Source organism: Oratosquilla oratoria, chromosome 2, assembly GCF_046742065.1.
Source record: "Oratosquilla oratoria isolate Oo_2021 chromosome 2, ASM4674206v1, whole genome shotgun sequence".
NCBI classification, from domain to species: Eukaryota; Metazoa; Arthropoda; class Malacostraca; order Stomatopoda; family Squillidae; genus Oratosquilla; species Oratosquilla oratoria.
The window spans coordinates 39,338,769-39,358,861 of NC_134778.1; the positions used below are offsets into that span (position 1 = coordinate 39,338,769).

At 41.0% G+C, this 20,093-nt stretch overlaps 1 protein-coding gene across 7 annotated transcripts in view; it reads right to left on the bottom strand.

Moving 5' to 3' along the window:
* Positions 1–20,093, bottom strand: part of Axn (protein axin) — a 219,550-nt gene that overhangs the window by 18,019 nt on the left and 181,438 nt on the right. For 5 of the 7 annotated variants that reach the window (XM_076207892.1, XM_076207900.1, XM_076207919.1 and 2 more), the window contains 10 exons: positions 16,810–17,193; positions 15,667–16,321; positions 14,275–14,427; positions 13,699–14,062; positions 13,373–13,499; positions 12,817–12,944; positions 7,000–7,116; positions 6,341–6,455; positions 5,085–5,235; positions 531–683 (listed from right to left, as the gene is read on the bottom strand). In XM_076207892.1, coding sequence (XP_076064007.1) covers positions 531–683; positions 5,085–5,235; positions 6,341–6,455; positions 7,000–7,116; positions 12,817–12,944; positions 13,373–13,499; positions 13,699–14,062; positions 14,275–14,427; positions 15,667–16,321; positions 16,810–17,128 — 2,282 coding nt within the window. In that variant the 5' untranslated portion in view covers positions 17,129–17,193. The remainder of the gene's footprint in view (positions 1–530; positions 684–5,084; positions 5,236–6,340; positions 6,456–6,999; positions 7,117–12,816; positions 12,945–13,372; positions 13,500–13,698; positions 14,063–14,274; positions 14,428–15,666; positions 16,322–16,809; positions 17,194–20,093) is intronic. The other 2 variants (XM_076207947.1, XM_076207939.1) reach the window with 2 other exon arrangements.

Sequence of the window (20,093 nt, forward strand, 5' to 3'; positions counted from 1 at the left end):
TGGGGTAAAAAGGGCATTGGGAAAGAGGGGAATGTCTGTTGAGGAAGGAAGGGAGAAGACAGAAGATAGGGGTGAATGGAGAATGGTTGTGTATGGATGATACTATGATGCATGAGGGGAGTGGGTGGGGGATGTGGGGTGAGGGAGTATGTGTGAAAAATAAATTGATAGAGCCCAAAGTGATTTCTCCTTGTCTTCTCTTTTTCTGCATGAGGGGACGGGGTGGGGGGGGTTCCACCGATTTAATGAAGTGGCCTTACTGTGGATGTGCTGTCTTGCAACACTACTTCTGACCCAGGGCAGTGGGTGAGATATAGGGATGACTCGTCATCCAAGAGGAGCCAAGATAAGAGGGAGGGAGGGGGTTGAATGGGAGTGAAGTATGTGGAGATGGAATGGGTGGAAGTGGATTTTGTGCCTTTGTTTTTTGGCTACCACCCTTGTAAGGGAGAAAAAGTGTTTGGTATATGTATGTCCATCATCCCTTTTCTTTGATAATGCTCTGAGGTTCATCATCTCCCCCTCCTTACCTTCCAGCACCTGGTGACGTTGAGCCAGCAGCTGTGTGTGTTGACCTTGAGCTCCTCATACGAGAATCCTTTGAGTCACGATCACTTTCAGGATATCCATGAATATTACTTGAGCTAAATTTGGTGTCATTCTCCATCAACCAAGAGGTTACTCTGCAAGCACCAGCAGAACCCACATATAACAAAGCTCTTACAACTCAAACTGAATGTGCTAACTTGCGACTACTTCAAAAAACAAATTCCACATTTATCCAATAACAATTACAAATATCCTTGTTATTAAGCCCACATAAATCAAATCCAATTTCAATTATCAGAAAGAATCCCACACAAATATTAGCCAAAAAGCTGAGAAGCAACAGGTGTGAGAGGAAAACAATGGCTGAAGGATGGGAGTGGGTGTATGCCTTGGCTGGCTACCTCCCTTATAAAGGAGGGAGGAAGCCCTTGGTATATATAGATAAATCTTAAACAGCGAGGTGAGTTGTTTGAGAAATATGACAGACACTGCAGCTAGAGGTGGAATTTGGGAAAGTTTCTAAGACAAGGCTGAATGTAAATGTTATGAGATGTACAAAGGGAAGGTGGCACTGAGTTGTAGGTTACCTTAGATAGGATGGAGGAAGTGAAGAGCTTTAAATACATAGGGTAACATGTAGTAGGGAATGGAGGAGTTTGGGTGGACATAAATTATAAAGTAAGGGAAGCAAGTGAATGCAGAGCTGCCTATTTTCAAGAGACCACTGGCAGCCCATGTTTTCCATTAAGGAAAACTTGGAGACAATTATCACTGTTAATCTTATTTGATGTGTCAAAAGCCTTGTTTAGTATGTTTTACCACCATTACTGTTCACTCAAGAAAAGGTAAAAGGTGCAGATGGAGAGGTGATAATGGAAGATACAGCAGTAACAGGAAGATGGGCAGAGTATATTAGGGAGTTGCTAAATGTGAAGGAGGATAGGGAGGGAAAAGTAGCTGCAGTGGGAAGCACTAAGAAAATTATAGTGATGAGTGAGGAAAATGGAGGAGAAATAAGGAAAGATGAAGTGAAGCCAGTTGTTAAGAAGATGAAAGCAAGTAAGACACCTGGGTTGGATGGGTGTCATTCAGAATGTCTAAAAAAAATGGAGGTACAGTGATGGTGGACTGGCTGGTGAGGTTATTTAATGTTTGTTTAAAAGAGAGTAGAGTGCCAGAGGACTGGAGGAGTGCCTGTATAGTTCCACTTTACAATGGAAAAGGGGACAAATGAGTGTAGTAGCTACAGAGGGATAAGTTTAAGTGTAATTGGGAAGGTTTATGGGAGGGTTTTGAGGATTAGGAGAGTAACAGAGGGAGTAATTGGTGGGAACAGTGTGGGTTTAGGACAGGTAGGAGTTGCATGGATCAAATTTTTGTGGTAAGACAGATATGTGAGAAACCTTTAGGAAAAGGTAAGGATGTTTTTTGGGCCTTTATGGATTTGGAAAAGGCACTGTGGGAGGTATTGCAGATATATGGGATAAGAGGAAAGCTGTTAAGAACAGTCAAGAGTTTTTATGAGAGTAGTAGAGCTTGTGTTAGGATTAGATATGGAGAGATTGAGTGGTTTATAGTAAAGGTGGGATTTTGTCAGGGATGTGTTATGTTGTCCTGGCTGTTCAATTTATACATGGATGGGGTGGTGCAAAAGGTAAATGCAAGGGTAGTGGGTCAGGGATTGAAGATAGTTAAAGAAAATGGAGAAAAGTGGGAGATAACCCAGTTGTTTGTTTGCTAATGGCACTGTGCTTGTGGCAGGATCAGAGGGATTGAGGAAGTTAGTGACAGAGTTTGGGAAGGTGTGCAAAAGAGGAAAGTTGAAGATAAATGTGGGTAAAGGTAAGGTGATGAGATGTACAAGGGGAGAGTGGCAGCAAATTAAAGTGAGTATTAAGGGAGAGAGACTGGAGGAAATGGATTTTAGATACTTGGGTGTGAATGTGGCAGGAAAGGAAGGAGTGGGGGTGGAGGTAGAATGTAGACTGAGAGAAGTGAGTAAAAATGTCTTGGGGGATTAAAAAGTGTAATAAGAAATAGACATAACACATCCCTGACGAAGGCCCACCTTTACCTCAAACCACTCACTCTCTCCATTTCTAATCCTTACACAAGGTCTACTACTCCCATAAAAACTCTCAACTGCTCTTAACAGGTTTCTGCCTATCCCATATATTTGCAATACCTCCCAAAGTGCCTTCCTGTCTACCTGTCATAAGCCTTTTCCAAATCCATAAGGGCCCAAAAAAACATCCTTACCTTTTCCTATAGCTTTCTCACATGTCTTACCACAAAAATCTGATCCACGCAACCCCTACCTGTCCTAAATCCACATTGTTCCTCACCAATTACTCCTGTTCTTCTCCTAATCCTCTCAATCAAGACCCTCCCATAAGCATTCCCAACTACACTTAACAAGCTGATCCTTCTGAAACTACTACACTCACACTTCTCCTCTTTTCCCTTGTAAAGTGGAACTATACAAGCACTCCTCCAGTCCTCTGGCACTCTACCCTCTCTTAAACAAACATTAAATAACCTCACCCGCCAGTCCACCATCACTGTACCTCCTTTTTTTCAGACATTCTGCATGGCATCCATCCAACCCAGGTGCCTTACCTGCTCTCATCATCTTAGCTGCCTTCACTTCATCTTTTTTTATTTCTCCTCCATTTTCCTCACTCATCACGGTCATTTTCTTTGCACTTCCCACTGCAACTACCTTTCCTTCCCTATCCTCCTTTACATTTAGCAACTCCCTAAAATATTCTGCCCATCTTCCTCTCATTGCCTTCTCTTCCATTATCATCTCTCTATCTGCACCTTTTACCCTTTCTTCTCTACTTGATTTGCCTCTCTCTTAATTTCTTTTCAAAACATTTTTTTTTACTTTCAAAATTTTCCATCATACTCTTACCCCATTTCACATTTGCTCTCCTCTTTGCCTCCTTTATCTTATGCTTTACTTCTCTTCTCTTTGCTTTGTACCTTTCATACGATTCCCTCATCCTAATTTGTAACCAATCTATGAAAGCTTCCTTCTCTTCTACACCCTTCTTTGCTTCCTCATCCCATCACTCACTACCCTTTTTTCTATTTCCTCCTGCCCTCCTTGTTCCACACACGATCTTTGCACTCCTTATGACTCCCTCCTTGAACCATCCCCATTCCTCATCCACTCCTAGTTCTACTCTATTCTTCACACCCTCCCCTCCCACTCCTCTCTCAGCTTCTTATACTCCTCCTTTTCTTTCTCATTTAAGCAGTTCACTCCAAGTACCTTCCTACCTTCTGCCCTTTTCCTCTTTCTCCACCTATCCTCCACTCTCAACTTACCTTCCACCAGAAAATGATCTGATATTCCCTTACTCTCTCCCCTTAGAACATGTACATCCTTAATTCTTCCTACTATACTCTTGGTTACCATTATATAGTCCATTAATGCTCTATCTACCACCCTTCCATCCACTACCCTCTCCCATATGTACTTATGCTCGACTTTTTTCTGAAACGATGTATTTGCTATTGTCAACTCTCGAGACATCTCCACCATCATCATTCCACTACAATTTTTTCCTGGAACTAGACACTTCACAATCACTCCATCTATTGGTTAATTTCCTACCCTAGCATTAAGGTCTCCCAATAAAACTACATTGACATTTCTCCCTAATCTTTCTATGGACTGATTTAAATCCATCCAAAAAGCCTTCCTTCCCTCTACACTTTTCTCACTACCAGGCCCATATGCACTTACAAAATCCCGCATCGCCCTTCCCAGTTTCATCTTCATCCACATTAACCTTGAAGAAACCTCCTTCCCCTCCACTACACACTTACCCATCTCTTCAATTACTTGTATAACCACCCCTTCTCTCCCTTGTCCTCTCTTCACTCCTGAGAACCTCCCAACTACACTTGCCCCTCCCTTTCAACTTAGTTTCACTCAGTGCCAACATATCCATCTTTCTTCTCACAAACATACTGCCTATCTCTTCCCATTTACTCTCATCTGTACCACATCCACACACATTAATAGACCCAATCCTTAGGGTACTGGTTGGAAAATTCCTAGACCCTCTTATGCCTTTACTTTTTTCAGGAATGTCCCCTTTGGGACTACAGGTAGCAGGATTCCTAGTCCTATCCCTATCCCAAGGAAAATAAAAATAAAAGAAAAGGAAAGAAAAAGAAAAGGAGTAAGAAGAAAGGAAAAGAAAAAGAAAAGGAAAAGAAACCAATGAAATGAAAGAAAAAGAAAAAAAAAAGGAGAGAAAAAAAAGAAGAGGAAATCTATATACCAAAGGCCTCTTCCCCTTTACATATATATATATAAACACACACACACACTATATATATATATATGGATATCTCAACTGAATAACATCACTACCAATAAGATCAGATGGACAACAGTACACTGACTTCATGCAGGTGCCTATCATTGATCCCTGGCCCCAACTTTGACCTGCATGTACTTCATCCACTGCATTGTACTATATTCAAATCAATGAACAAAAAAATATACTATTTACCTGTCAGTGGAGGATGCAGAGGGGGCCATGGAGGAGTCTGATACTACAGAAACCCCAGAGTCAGTCAACTCGGCAGGAGGCCGTCTGCTTCCCGACCTGCGACTGCTGGACCCTTGACGCCGACCGCTGCTGCCACCATCACTGCTGCCACCTGATGAACACCGAACTTTAAGGTTTCTACACACAAATTTGGTTCCATTTCACTACCACCTTCCCCCTACCTACTTTTATGCTACGGTTACACCTTTTGTTGTACAGGGGGTTCCCTTGGCTGAATAAAATCAACTAGTAGCAGTCAAAACAAATGTACACATCAACAGTAGGGAAAGGGTTAATCAAGATGGGCTTAATCTTTTCAGTGCAAAGATTTTCCTCAGCTGAATAAAATCACTGGGGCAGTCAGAACAAGTGCAAAATTGTTAATAGCAAAGAAAGGGTTAACCAAGTTCACTGTAGGTCTGTAAATACAAGAAATGTTAAATATATTAGTACTAGTTTTATCAAAGCCCAATTAGCATGTCTCACAAAATTAAATCTCCAGCTCATCAAAACCTTTTCAGTTAACAAATTTCAGCTACTTGGTTCCTTTTGTTACACTCTACTAGAAATAGTGACATTATTTATACATCCTACATAATAAAAGCGCATAACAACCAAGCATACAAACTCGAGCACAAATTCATGTACTAAAGATCAACAATGGTAACAAAATTTCTTTAAAAAAAACAACAAGAAAAATAACAAATGCATTTACAACTAAAGCTTATTTTGCAACTTTTAACATAATGAATGGCTATTTCCATACACTGATCTACAAGCAAATAAAACAAATATTCTCACACTAATATGAAAATCCTTGAGTTAAAAAAAGAGAAAATTGAAGCAATACGCCCAGATACTACTAAATACAGAGTACAACTACACAATAAAAACATTACTTCTGCACATGGTGTTTGTAGGCAAGGGCTGGGCTTATGTAACACTATTCCCATTCCTATTTATCAATTATAATTCTCTTGTAATGATATATTTCTTATAACAACAAAATTTCCAAGGCAAGCTATATTGAGAAACCTTTTGACCATCTTCAAAAACTGCTTAAATTCCTGGACTGTGACCCATCTCTACAGTATACGCACATTCCTTTACAAGATAATTCCATTTCGCTTCCCCTCTTGTCTTCATCACAAATCATTCTGCCAGTGATTTTTTTTTAAAGTGACTGAGAAGCTCTTGCGCTGGGCTTGTGCACATACCTGCGTAGTTTTCCATGTAATCTGGCATGGACCGCGATTTGGGAAGCAGATGCCCATCATAGAAGTCAGGCACATTTCCAGAATCAGAAGAAAATATGGAATATACATCAGGGCCCTGGAAGTAACAACGAAAAACAACGGATTCTCATACTGAAGGTCTTCATACTCAAGTAATACAAGGCCCCCAAAATAAGATGAAAAACTGGGATGAAAACAATTCACCTTCTTTGTTAGGTATGAAAATTTTGCAATATGAATGGCAACTAAGTCTTGATAAATCTAAATTCACTTTTGTCCGCACTGTTCTCAAAGTACATCTTAGCAATTTGCCATTTCTAGATTAAGTGTATAAAAATTAAGTGTGTGAAAATCAATCTCAAGTTCGCAAGAGTAACAAGAAAATTTAGTGGGAATGATGCTGATGGAATGCCCTATTTTGCCATAGTAGTGGCATCCCCAACCCAGGGAGAAATTTCACACTAAAGTACAAAAAATATATATAAATAAATAAATAAGTAAATAAAAAAATAAATAATAAATAAAATAATAAAAAAGAGGGAGAAACTCTTCACAACTCTACATTCCCCTTGGAAGAGTGGACCAGCACTTTGTTTCATGCAGCAAACAGTAATTAGGGTGCAGCAAACGTGGAAACCTACCCTGTCTTTCCTTCGGGAGTGATGTGACGAGGTCTTGGTGTTGTAGGGGTTAGGGGGTTGGTGGAGATGGTGCCCAGGGTACATGGACGGATGGCTCAGTCCTCCCAGGACCATACCCTAAAAGTACAAACCTGTTGCATACACTGGCAAACCGGGGCAAAACTTCTCATATATATCCTTGATCTATACTTCAGCACATTTACACACAAAATGGCAGAATATAATACTGCATACACAGGCACACATTAAACTAAGTATGTATAAAAGTAAAACTGTTCCAAATCATCTTGTTTGGTGATCATTCCAGTGAGTTATTATCTTTCCAATCAATCAATCCAAAGACCCAAGTCTCTTGTAGGAGATCTATAGCGACCCAATTTCAAAGGGGAGGCTGCCATTTGTTTTGTCTAAACCATTGTTCTGGTTTGCGAGTTCTTAGGAGCTGTTTTGTTTTACTATTATCTTTAATAAGGCCCAAAAGTTGAAGTGGGAAATATGGAAGGGAAGGGGGGTGGGGGGAGGGTAAGGGGGAGACAAAGGGAGACAGGGAGAGGAGGAGAGAGAGGGAGAGAGAAGGAGAGAATGTGAGGGAGTTAGAAGGAGAGGGAGAGAAAGTTCTCGAAATTAAATATTAGAGAAATAAAATGGGTATTACAAGAATGAGCCTATGTGAGAATTAGAAATGGAGAGAGTGAGTGTTTTTAGGTAAATGTGGGACTTTGCCACAGATGTGTTATGTTGGCTTGGCTGTTCAATTTCTATGTGGATGGGGTGGTGTGAGAGGTAAATGCAAGGGTAATGGGTCGGGGATTGGAGAGTTATAGAAAATGGAGAAAAAAGGTAGATAAGCCAGTTGTTTGCTGACGACACTGTGCTTGTGGCAGGATCAGAGGAAGGATTAAGGAAGTTAGTGATAGAGTATGGGAAGGTGTGTGAAAGAAGGAAATTGAAGATAAATGTGGGTAAAAGTAAGGTGATGAGATGTACAAGGGGAGAGCTTGGCAGCAAACTGGAAGTGAGTATTAAAGGAGAGAGACTGGAGGAAGTGGATAGCTTTAGATACTTATGCGCTAATCTGGTGGAAATGGAAGGAGTGGCAGTAGAATGTAGATTGAGAAGTAAATACCATTGGGAATTAAAAAGTGTAATGAGAAATAAGACATTTGGGAATAGATGCTAAGAGGAGATTGTATGAAGGGGTGATTAAGCCAACAGCACTGTATGGAACAGGCACATTGAACATAAGAGAGGAAGAGAAAAAGAATTTAAATGTGTTTGAGATGAAATGCTTGAGAAGTATGGTGCGGGTTACTAGACTGGGCAGGGTGAGAAACGAGGCGAGGAGAAGAATGGGGTTGGAAAGGAAGTTGGGAAATAGGGTTGATGAAAGGGTATTGGGATGATTTGGACACAGAAAAAATGAGCGAAGAAATATTAGTAAAAGAGGCATGGAAGGCAGAGGTGGAAGGAGTGAACATGTGGGAGCAACCAAGGGTGAGATGGAAAGGGTAAAAGGGGCATTGGGAAAAAGGGGAATGTCTGTTGAGGAAGAAAGGGAGAAGACAGATGATAGGGGTGAGTGAAGAATGGTTGTGTATGGATGATGCTACAATGCTAGGAAGGGAGTGGGTGGGGGAGTATGTATGAATGATATTTTGATGCAGCCTGAAAGGATTTCTCCTCACCTACTTTTTTTCTGCATGAGGGGAAGGAGAGGGGGAGGGGGGATTCGCCGATTAAATGAAGTGGCTTTGCTGTGTCTTGCTACACTGCTTCTGACCCAGGGCAGTGGGCAAGATGTAGGGATGACCCATTAGCCAGGAGAAGCCAAGAAAAGAGGGAGGGACGGGTGGTGATTGGGAGTGGAGTATGTGGGGATGAAATGGGTGGGAGTGGATTTATACCTTTGACTTTAGCTGCCTCTCTTGTAAGGGGGAAAAAGCCCTTGGTATATGTTGTCTATATATGTATATTACAAGAATGGACAGTGAGAATTGTGGTGGTGAAGCAGAGGGTGGGGCTGAGAAGGGAGCTGTTGGATAGGGTAAATATGAAAACGCTGTGGTGATTTGGGCATGTGGAAAGAACAAATGAAGACTAGTAAAGAAAACATGGAAAGAAGAGGAAGGAGTAAGTTTGGGAAGGAAAAGAATGAGATAGATGAAGTGAGCTTTGAATGCACATGGACTGTCTGTTGAACAAGAAAATGAGTGCAAGAGACTGGAGGGAATGGAAGGAAACATTGTTTGGATGACATGGCCAGAAGAGGTTTTCTTTTTAACAGATTCATAACTTATTGCAAATGAACATGGATAGGGTTGCCATACATTGAAGTGGTGAAGATAAATCTGCTCAAACTATTGGGCACTGGTGTAGAAGAGATGTGCTTCACTGCACTGATATTGATCCAAGCTGGGGACCAATGACAGAGAATGTAGGTGCCCTGAGAGCAGTATGAAAAATTGAAAGGATGTATAGTGCTAATTATTATGTGTAGAGTGAAGCCTGAGTGATGAATGAAAGTGATAACAGTTAATATAGAAAATGCAAAATAGCTGCTCAAGGGCTAAACATATTTTTGAAATATGACAAAGTAAAAAAATACTTGGAGTTATCAGAGGATGGGTACAGAGGGGATAGGGAGAAATAATGTAATAGGCCAGTCTGGAATTACACAAACTGATTTACTATATACATACTTTGAACACTGACACATCATCTTGGATTCTACTATTAATTCATTCCCCTGGTCTATAATATCTTGGTATATCACAAGGGAATGAAATATACTCTTAGTGAAGACATATCATGCAGTACCATCTTTGAAACATATAAACATCCCAGTCCATATTCTGTGCTAATTATAAGAGCACACTGACAACACAGGAGGGGCAATACAGTTTAAAATGATAATGATAATCATATAAGGAGGAAAAGAAGCTATGGCATAATAATAATAATAATAATATTATATATATATATATGTATATATGCCTTACTGTATTGCTTTTCACCTGTAAGACAGGTGAGCGAGTAGTGTATTATTTCATCGACCCTACCTGCCAGCTTCCTTTCAACCCCTACTTTCTGCCCCACTTCCTTATTTATCACTCTCTCCATCTTTGTTACCCCACCATACTTCTCAAACACTTCATCTTACACATTTAAATTTCTTCTTTCTGACTCGTTTATATTCCAAGTCTCTGTCCCTCCCAGTGTCATAAGCACAATCACCACTTCATACAGTCTTCTCCTAAATACCATTGACATTTACTTGCTTCTTCACTCTAGTCTACCTCCACCCTGACTCCTCCATTCCCTGCTACATGTGCCCCTAAATCCAATATTCACTTCTAACCTCTCTCTCCTTTACGACCTCGAACTCACTAGCACCTTTACCCCTTGTACTTCACAACACCTTACTTTTATCCACATTTACTTTGGGCTTTTTTCTTTCAATTACTCTCCTGAACTCTGTCACTAACTGCTTTAGACCTTCTTCTGACCCAACTACAAGTGCAGAGTCATCCACAGACAACAAATGGCTCACCTCCCACTTCTCTCCTATCTCCTTCCATCACCCTTATGCTTACAGCCTACACCACCCCCACCCATGTACATGTTGAACAACTATGGTGAATTACATAACCTTAGCACAACCCCACCTTCACCTCACACCATTCACTCTCACTATTTTCAACCCCAATAGAAACTCTTACTATTCTTGTAAAAACTTTTGATTGTCCTTAACATTTTTGCCCTATCCCATACAACATCTCCCATTATAACTATCAGCTTTGTCATAAATCTACTCCATATCCATAAAAAAGACCACCACAAAGAAAGAAAAAGCCTTTAGTATATGTATATACATACATATACTAAAGGCCTTTTTCCCCTTACAAGGGAGAGAGCCAAAAAACAAAGGCATAAAATCCACTCCCACCCATTCCATCCCCATATACTCCACTCCCATCCACCCCCCCTCCCTCCCTCTTATCCTGGCTCCTCCAGGATGATGGGTCAGCCCTGCACCTTGCCCACTGTCCTAGGTCAGATGCAATGTCTATTTCTCATTACACATTTTAATCCCCCCAATGCATTTACTTGCTTCTCTCAATCTTCAATCTACATTCTACCTCCACCTCCACTCCTCCCTTTCCCACCACATTTACACCCAAGTATTTAAAATTATCCACTTCCCCCAGTCTCTTTCCCTTAATACTTCCATTCTGCTGCCACTTTCTTCCTTTGAACACCTCATCACCTTATCCCACATTTATCTTCAACTTCCTTCTTTTGCACACCTTCCCAAACTGTCATTTACTTCCTTAATCCCTCCTCTGATCCTGCTATAAGCAAAGTGTTGTCAGCAAACAATAACTGGCTTATCTCCCACTTTTCTCCATTTTCTTTCACCATCTCCAATCCCCGACCCATTACCCTTGTATTTACCTTTTGCACCACCCCACCCATATATAAATTGAATAGCCAAGGTGACATAACACATCCCTGGGGAAGTCCTATCTTTATCTCATACCACTCACTTTCTCCATTTCTGATTCTAACACAAGCTCTACTAATCTCATAAAAACTCTACTGCTCTTAAAAGATTTCGTCCTATCCCATATATCGGCAATACCTCCCACAGTGCCTTCCTGTCTACACTGTCATGTCATAAGCCTTTTCCAAATCCATAAAGCCCCCCACCAAAAAAAAAAAAAAACATCCTCACCTTTGCCTAGATCTTTCTCGCATTTCAGTCTTACCACAAAAATCTGATCCACACAACCCACACCTGTCCTAAACCCACACTGTTCTCCGCCAATTACTCCCTCTGTTCCTCTCCTAATCTTCCCAATCAAGACCCTCCCATAAGCCTTCCCAACTACACTTAACAAACTGATCCCTCTGAAACTACTACACTCACATTTGTTCCCTTTTCCCTTGTAAAGTGGAACTATACAGGCACTCCTCCAGTCCTCTGGTACTATACCCTCTCTTAAACAAACATTAAATAACCTCACCAGCCAGTCCACCATCACTGTACCTCTTCTTGTTTTAGACATTCTGCATGACACCCATTCAACCCAGGTGCCTTACCTGCTCTCATCTTCTTAACAACTGCCTTCACTTCATCTTTATTTCTCCTCCATTATTAATAATAAACAAATAAAATATGATAAATAAAATATTATATATATATATACATATATATATATATATATATATATATATATAATATATATATAATATATATATATATATATATAACATTATCTTAAGCCAAAAACTTCCTAATCCTCTCAGTTAACCCCTCCCATATCCCTTTCCAACTATCTAAAACTTCTACATTCATGATCTCCTTTTTCCTTGTAAAGTAGAACTATATTTTTTTTATAATTGGATAATACCATTATTGTGTAAGTTTTAAAAATATTAATTGTTATAGTAGTCTGCTCATGTAAAACCAAAAGTCCCATTTTTGCAGAAAATGAGAGTATCTGGGCAATGATAAACATCTGGCAACACTGTAGAAAGGAAGCAGTCATAACTTAGGTATTATGACACCTTTTGCTGTTACCTCTGCCAAGTTTTGAATTTGAAAAAAAAAGGCATGGGGATCCCCCACTCTATTTTTCATCTATGAAAAGTCATGGCAAAAGGAACTTGGGCTTAAAATATTAAATCTCCTATATTTTGTAATACATGGGGGGACAACTGCACAGAATTACTAACAGACATGCAGTTTCATGATTTAATTTAAAATCTATAGTTATGACATTCAAATGAGCTGGCCAGAGAAACCAATCATACCTTGTTGGGATGTTGACTTCTACAGCTGGGGGGAACTCTTCTGGGGGGTGACTTAGCACGTGGGGTGCCTGGGGACCGTGCAGGGCTTTCATTGTTGCTATCTTCCCATACACGTGAAACATGCTCGTCTAAAATGAAAAATTAAATTGATTAACTTCTAATTTTAATGGCTACCTCCCTTATCAAGGGAAAGAAGCCTTTTGGTTTATAGATATATAGACTAATTCACAACAATGAGGGGAAAAAATTAAGAAAGTTCTGAGAGAATGAGTGGGGAGAATGAATTAAGGTGAAGAGACGAAAAAATGTGGGGTGTAAGAAAGGAAGGCGACATCAGAGGAAATAGAATTACAAGAAAATTAAAATAAAAGAGAAAATATAAGAGGTTCAGATGAGAGCAAGATGAAGAGGAATGAAGAGTGGAGGAAGAGAGTGCAGGATGAGAAGAGGAATATGCAAGAAAGGTAATGGGAGAAATGAGATAGGTATGAGACAAAAGAGTAAAAGTAAGGTCATTCATGTTGAAGATTACATGATGAATCTTTGGGCACCTCACCTAATATAGACTGGCTTTTGTCTGTCTCTTCAATGGAGATCTTCTGCACTAACTTGTCAAGGAGTAGAGCGGGTGGGAGACTATTGAAGGCATGCTGTCTTCGGTACTCATCTGATACATCATCACCCTGTGGAAACTATAATGTAATACTGCATCCAATACGGTAACACCGATATACAGAATGGACCCCAAATTGACTGGGGCATCAAGATCATGGTATCATTTTGGCTTGGGACTAACTATGAATATAACTATCTGGCATTAACTGCACCAAAATCTATAAAATGTTTCAGTGTGTAAAAAAAGAAGACTAAGACAAAAAGTACCTCTTGGATCTTCTTGAAGGATTGTTGCATCTTCTCCTGTGCCTCCTGATCACGCTTAACCATCTCCAACTTTTCAATGAGTAGTAGTGCAAATTCCTCTGGTTTCATGTTGGGGATGGATTCCTTGCGAATGCGGTGTGTTCGCGGCAGGAAGGGAAAGCTGTGTCCTCCACTGGAGGGTGGATGGTTGGAGGCAATGCTGGCACTATTACTGGGACCTGGGAGAAGCCCCATTCCTCCATGAGCCATCAGACCTCCCATGGCTAATTCACGGTTCTGACGTGCATTTTCACGCATTTTGTGATAGTGCCGTTTCATGTACTTTGGATTCATGGGACGTCCAAGACCAAGAGGCATTCCATCCCTGGAAGGCCTAACTCTTGTCAGTAAATAGCATTTAATATACAGCACCTTTTTCATTTAATCTTCCATACATACATAATGAATATCATATTGCATGTAGACTAAGGAAAATCACATCAACATGCAGACATACCTAAAGGATGACAAGACATTACATATGATTTCTAAATGAACGGCATTTGTATACCACAGTTCTACAGTACCAATACTTACACTGAACTGTCAGTGCAGGACAAAGTATCATCAGTAGGAGCTTCAGAACTCAAACTCTGAAGTTCAGAGTCTTGTCGACTAACGACATGACATGAGGAGTAGGTGGCATGGTAGGGGTTGACAGGAACGTTATAGCTGCCATGCAAATATTGCCTAGAATACAAATCGAAGACTCGTGGGCATATAATGCAAATCATGCAGAAGTAAACATAAAAAAGAAAACAGCTCCCCTATGGTGAAGATGTTCTCAAATCATATATTTGGAAATGAATGAAAATGTGATCAAGATCTCACTTTAAAAAGGTGATACAGCAGTGCAGTGCCAAAATCATGCAATGGAAAAAATAAATAAATAAACAAATAAAAGTAAATAAAATAATTACAAAGCTTATTAAGAAATAACAAACAGAAAAAAAAAACAGAGACAAATCAGTGTAGACTATTTCAGCTGCCATGGCATACAAAAGTGTGTGGAGAGTTGAATTGCAGTCCAGTATCTAACTTATACAGGAGAGAGTTAAGTGATTCAAGGGATCAATCTAATCTCATCATATGGATGTCCAAATGGATCAATTTCAGCCACAAGCTGTGTTCTCTCTCAGGTAGTGAAACTTTTATAGTGTATTTATAGTTTCTACTTTTAACCACAAGTTCTTTTTTCTCCAAGGATGTATCAAAATAATACAGTTGACATCTTCAACCAGTCTAAAAAATAATTTTGTGGCTGAGGCATGTGCATTGCATGAATTTTGCTTTAGTGCATGCCTAACAATTTCATTCAACTGAGGAGCAAGACCTTGCCTGAATAAGGCTTCAATCTTTTAACCTCTTCTGAACTGAAAGGTCCTTCTGGCTGGCAACTGGCATTTTAGTAAAAATGGGGACCTAGTTCAACCAACCTCTCCTATACCAAAGAGACCTTTTATTTTGGTAGCCACCAAGCTATCTTATTCTTTTCAGTGGCATTATCTTTAATGGGGAAGGGGTTAAAATCCCATCAGTGCAGGATCTGCTCCCCCACTGAACAAATCTGCCACTACTCACTATAACAAACTTATATGTTGTACCATGGTACTGGAGGAGTTACTACTAATGTATACAATTGATTAAATCCTGTGTGGACATGTATCTGATTATATAAGTAAAGATTTTTGGTTATGAAGTTTTCAAGATGGCTACATACTACATTTTTTTTAAACCCATCTTTGAAAACTATCTTATCACATTCTTAACTGTCTTGACAGTTATTATCTTTTGATAATATTGGTGAATAAAGGGTACCCATATTCACTGTAATAATGAAATTTGTTTTACATCCCTTCACACTTGCTCTCCTTAAAACTACTGACTGCCCTAAAACAACAAAAGATTCTGACATAGTCATCAACTTACCCATCACATGCTTCAGTTTTCCTTCGATCTACATTGGCCCTTTGCCTCACTGTAGCTGCCAGGGCACCTTGAGTTAACCGCATGTGAGTAGCCTCAGCATGCCCTCCACCCTGAAGCTCAAAGTCTTCATGGAGGGTGGGTAGGACACCAACCCCTCCCCCTGAGGGGATGGGTGGGGAGCTGTCTAATACTTTGGGGGATTCGGCACCCCCTGTCTGCTGAGCTGACAGGTGGTGTAGATAGATGTCACTTTCTAGGAAATTAGGGTATGTAGTCCTTGCAATCTCCTCTTCCACTTCATGCTGAGCTTTATCAAATATATTCTTATCTATATTCCTTTTGGAATTGACCTTGTCATTAATTTCTGTATATGTCTTTGGAGAAACTTTGACCGCATAATTCCTAATAAATTTTTTCCAGATGATGGTTACTAGCTGTGAATAATCCTCTGCTTTTTTGAGTCCATTACATGCGAACCAAAAGTGCAGAGATTCACAAGACCCACACTCGGACTTGAGGTATTGCTGGAACATCCGGACACCTATAGGATCTTCCAAGAGCTGGCGGAGGGACTCAGACCAGCGCACACAAGGCGGGGTCCATCCTTCACATGGGGAACCCACCTCTGCACAGCCACAGCCCTCATAACCCTCCACTGAAACAGAAGTCAAAGAATGCTTTTAATTACACAAACAAATATCTGTACACCTTTTACCTAATAGCTTCACTCAGTCAACAAGACCAAATGAATGTAGTATGTAAGTATATATTCAAACCACACAGTCCCAAGACTTTGAAAGTACCTCATACCTGCTGACCATTAAAAGCTGGGAAACAAAATCTTCCCAAGTGTAGTATCACAATATATGCCAGAAATCCATTGGATGTAATATCGCTTATGCACATATACATATACATGAAATATATACAAGACTTGCAAAGTAATTTTTCAGAATCAATTATTTCAAAAGTAACAAAGAAACTCTGGTGTAAGACATTTGAAGTGGTCACAGTTCCCCAAGAATGAATCCATCATTGCATTTTGTGACTATTGAAGCCCTTCAGTTTTGGAAGGATATGCCCACTAGCGGGCATAAAAAAAAAAAAATAGACAAAATTAATCAATAAATGCTGCCAGCTTACCCTGAAATTGAGGATGTAGTTGGGGGCTGTACTGAAGGCAGTGGTGGGAGGATTTTTCCCCCCAATGCCTTCCTCCCCTGCCATCAACCTTCTCCTCCCCATACGGGTCCTCTCCACCTGGTACTGGAGGACGTGGATCCTTCCAATCCCCCTGTAGAAAGCCCTTGGGGTCAACAGGGCCCAAACAGTGACCCTGAAAGTGCTGTGAGGGTGGTGTGGGGCTGGACACTCCTGCTGGGGTTTGCTGAGCCCCCTGAGAAGGCCTAGGAGGGTCCTGTGCCTCATGGCCGGGCGTGGACACAACTGGCGAGCTGCTCATCTTTCTGTCCAGCCGCTATGCAGCTTGCACCACGCCCTGCCCCTATACACCATTGCGAATACACCCTGTAAAAATAAAAATGAGATTTTTTTATCCATTTATACCAATATAAATCTTTCTTACAGCACATATATTGGAGTGAGAGAGAGAGACAGAGGTAGGTGTAGGTGTAGGTGTGTGTGTGTGTGTGTGTGTGTGTGTGTGTGCATGCATGTGTGTCAATCTGCAGTCTGTTACCCCAGGTATCTATTGCAGAAAACCTGTGGCCTTCAGGTAACTGGGAACAGCCTCTGGGCAGGACCCCCATAAGTCACTCATGGAAGACACATTGTCTTGTTATCATAGGTCATAGTAATAGGAGGTGTTCTGCATCCTCTGTGGGGTGGTTCCATCTAGGGCAACCTATTAACATGTATCACTAGAACGAAATATAGCAGTACAAATTTCAAATCACAAGAAAACACCACAGCAGGAGGGGGGAAAGGAAGGAGGGAGGGGGGAGAGAGAGAGAGAGAGAGAGAGAGAGAGAGAGAGAGAGAGAGAGAGAGAGAGAGAGAGAGAGAGAGAGAGAGAGGAAGAGAGGGGGGAGGGAGGGAGGGAGGGAGGGGAGAGAGGGAGAGAGAGAGAGAGAGAGAGAGAGAGAGAGAGAGAAGAGAGGGGAGAGAGAGGGGAGAGAGAGGGGAGAAGAGAGGTGAGAAGAGAGGAGAGAAGAGAGGAGAGAAGAGAGGAGAGAAGAGAGGTGAGAGGAGAGAAGAGAGGTGAGAGGAGAGAAGAGAGGTGAGAGGAGAGAAGAGAGGTGAGAAGAAGAGAGGAGGAGAGGTGAGAAGAAGAGAGGAGGAGAGGTGAGAAGAAGAGAGGAGGAGAGGTGAGAAGAAGAGAGGAGGAGAGGTGAGAAGAAGAGAGGAGGAGAGGTGAGAAGAGAGGAGGAGAGGTGAGAAGAGAGGAGGTTAAAAGAGAGGAGGAGAGGTGAAAAGAAAGGAGGAGAGGTGAAAAGAGAGGAGGAGAGGTGAAAAGAGAGGAGGAGAGGTGAAAAGAGAGGCAAGAAGATGGGAGAGAAGTGAGGAGAGAAGAGAAGTGAGAAGAGAAGAGAGGAGAGGAAAGAAGAGGAGAGGAGAGAATAGAAGAAAGGAGAGGTGAGAAGAGGGGAGAGAAAGAAGAGAGGAGAGAAGAGAGGAGAAAAGAGGAGAGAAGACAGGAGAGGAGAGAAGATAGGAGAGAGGGAGAGAAAGAGATATGGGGAGATGGGAAAGAGAGGGAGAGGGAGGAGAAGAGGGAGAGGGAGGAGAAGAGGGAGAGGGAGAGGGAGAGAGAGAGAAAGAGAGAGAGGAAAGGAGAGAGAAGAGAGGAGAGAGAGGAAAGGAGAGAGAAGAGAGAGAGAGGATGTAGGAGAGAGATAAGTGAAGAAAAGAAAAATCTATATATACTGACAGTTAACTGAAGCTTCTTCAGTAGAGTAAAAAGGAGGGTCCTGTGCCTACTGAAGAAGACTGCAACTGAAATATTTAGATTCTCCTTTCTTCACTTTTTATATATATATATATATATATATTTTTTTTCCATTCCAACAATATGTTACACACACACCTGGAAAAATTGGACTACCAACTTTGGAAGACTGAAGAAAATGGAGGCAACATGACTGCAGTTTTCAGAGCCCCATAATTGGGGTGGGGGAGACAAGTCAGGCAAAAATTATCTCTTGGCATAGCAGTGAGAACCTCAAGTGGTTATAATCACTCACTCACTCACACACACACACAAAAATGCAAATACTACATATGTATTTAATTAAAGCACTGTATGATAACTGGAGTTCAGGTGACAGGATCTCACAAGTATAGTTGTTTTTGTGCATCACAATTTGGTAAATACACACAGTTATCCCTCCCATATCTGAACTGAAAATAATTTTTGTTTTAGTGCCCCTTCCACACCTTTGTTGGAAAAGAGGATGTGGCATCTGTTTCTAGTTTTATTTCTTTTTTGTATATCTAGTTATTTTTCTATTTTCTGGAGTTCTGGGTTTGAAACTTGTTTTTGATAAAAGCTACAAAGCCCTCTGTGAAGGGCCCCATCCTAGCCTTCCGCTGGGAGGAGTTTGTGACGTTAAACCCTATCATATCATCACTTGTTAATGATATTGCTTTGTTGTTTTGGTGAGGTATTGGTTGGGTTGCTCTAAATCAGTGGTTCTTAACCTGGGGTACCTGTACCCCCAAGGGGTATAAAACCTTGAACCTGGGGGTACGAGACATGGTAGCCAGTGCAATGGTACTGTATATTTACAATGAGAAAGCAAAGCCAGGCTTGTATCACAAATCCTTTTCATATATTTACATTGTATTTGGGGGGATGGAGAGGGGGGGTCGCCGAATTTATGAAGCGGCCTTGCTATGGATGCGCTGTGTCTTGCGACACTGCTTCTGACCCAGGGCAGTGGACAGGATGCAGGGATGACCCGTCATCCAGGAGGTGCCAAGATAAGAGGGAGGGAGGAGGGTGGAGGGGAGTGGAATATATAGGAAATGGAATGGGTGGGAGTGGTTTCTATGCCTTTTTCTTTTTGGCTAACCCCCGTGTAGGGGGAAAAAGCCTTGGGTATATGTATGTATGTTTGTATTTGTATTGGATGGGGGTACGAGAAAATATCAAGGGGTACGGACTGTGAAAATGGTTAAGAACCACTGCTCTAAATACTTGATGGATAGGGGGAAGATTGACTTTTTAATTTCTGGTTTTCATAGTTCTCTATACTTGTTTTCCCATATACTGTATTTGTGTGGTTTCCCCCATTTTCTGTCTTGTTCTTTATTAGTTTTTTGATATCTAAGTTGTTGTAGCCCTTTGTTTCCTTGTTCTATGGGCTTCTGTATGCATTTTAATTTATTTTTCTCTCTTAGGGAGAGAAACACTGGGAGTAATTATTGAGGAAATGTGGGTTTAAGAAAAGTTGAAGGTTTCTGGA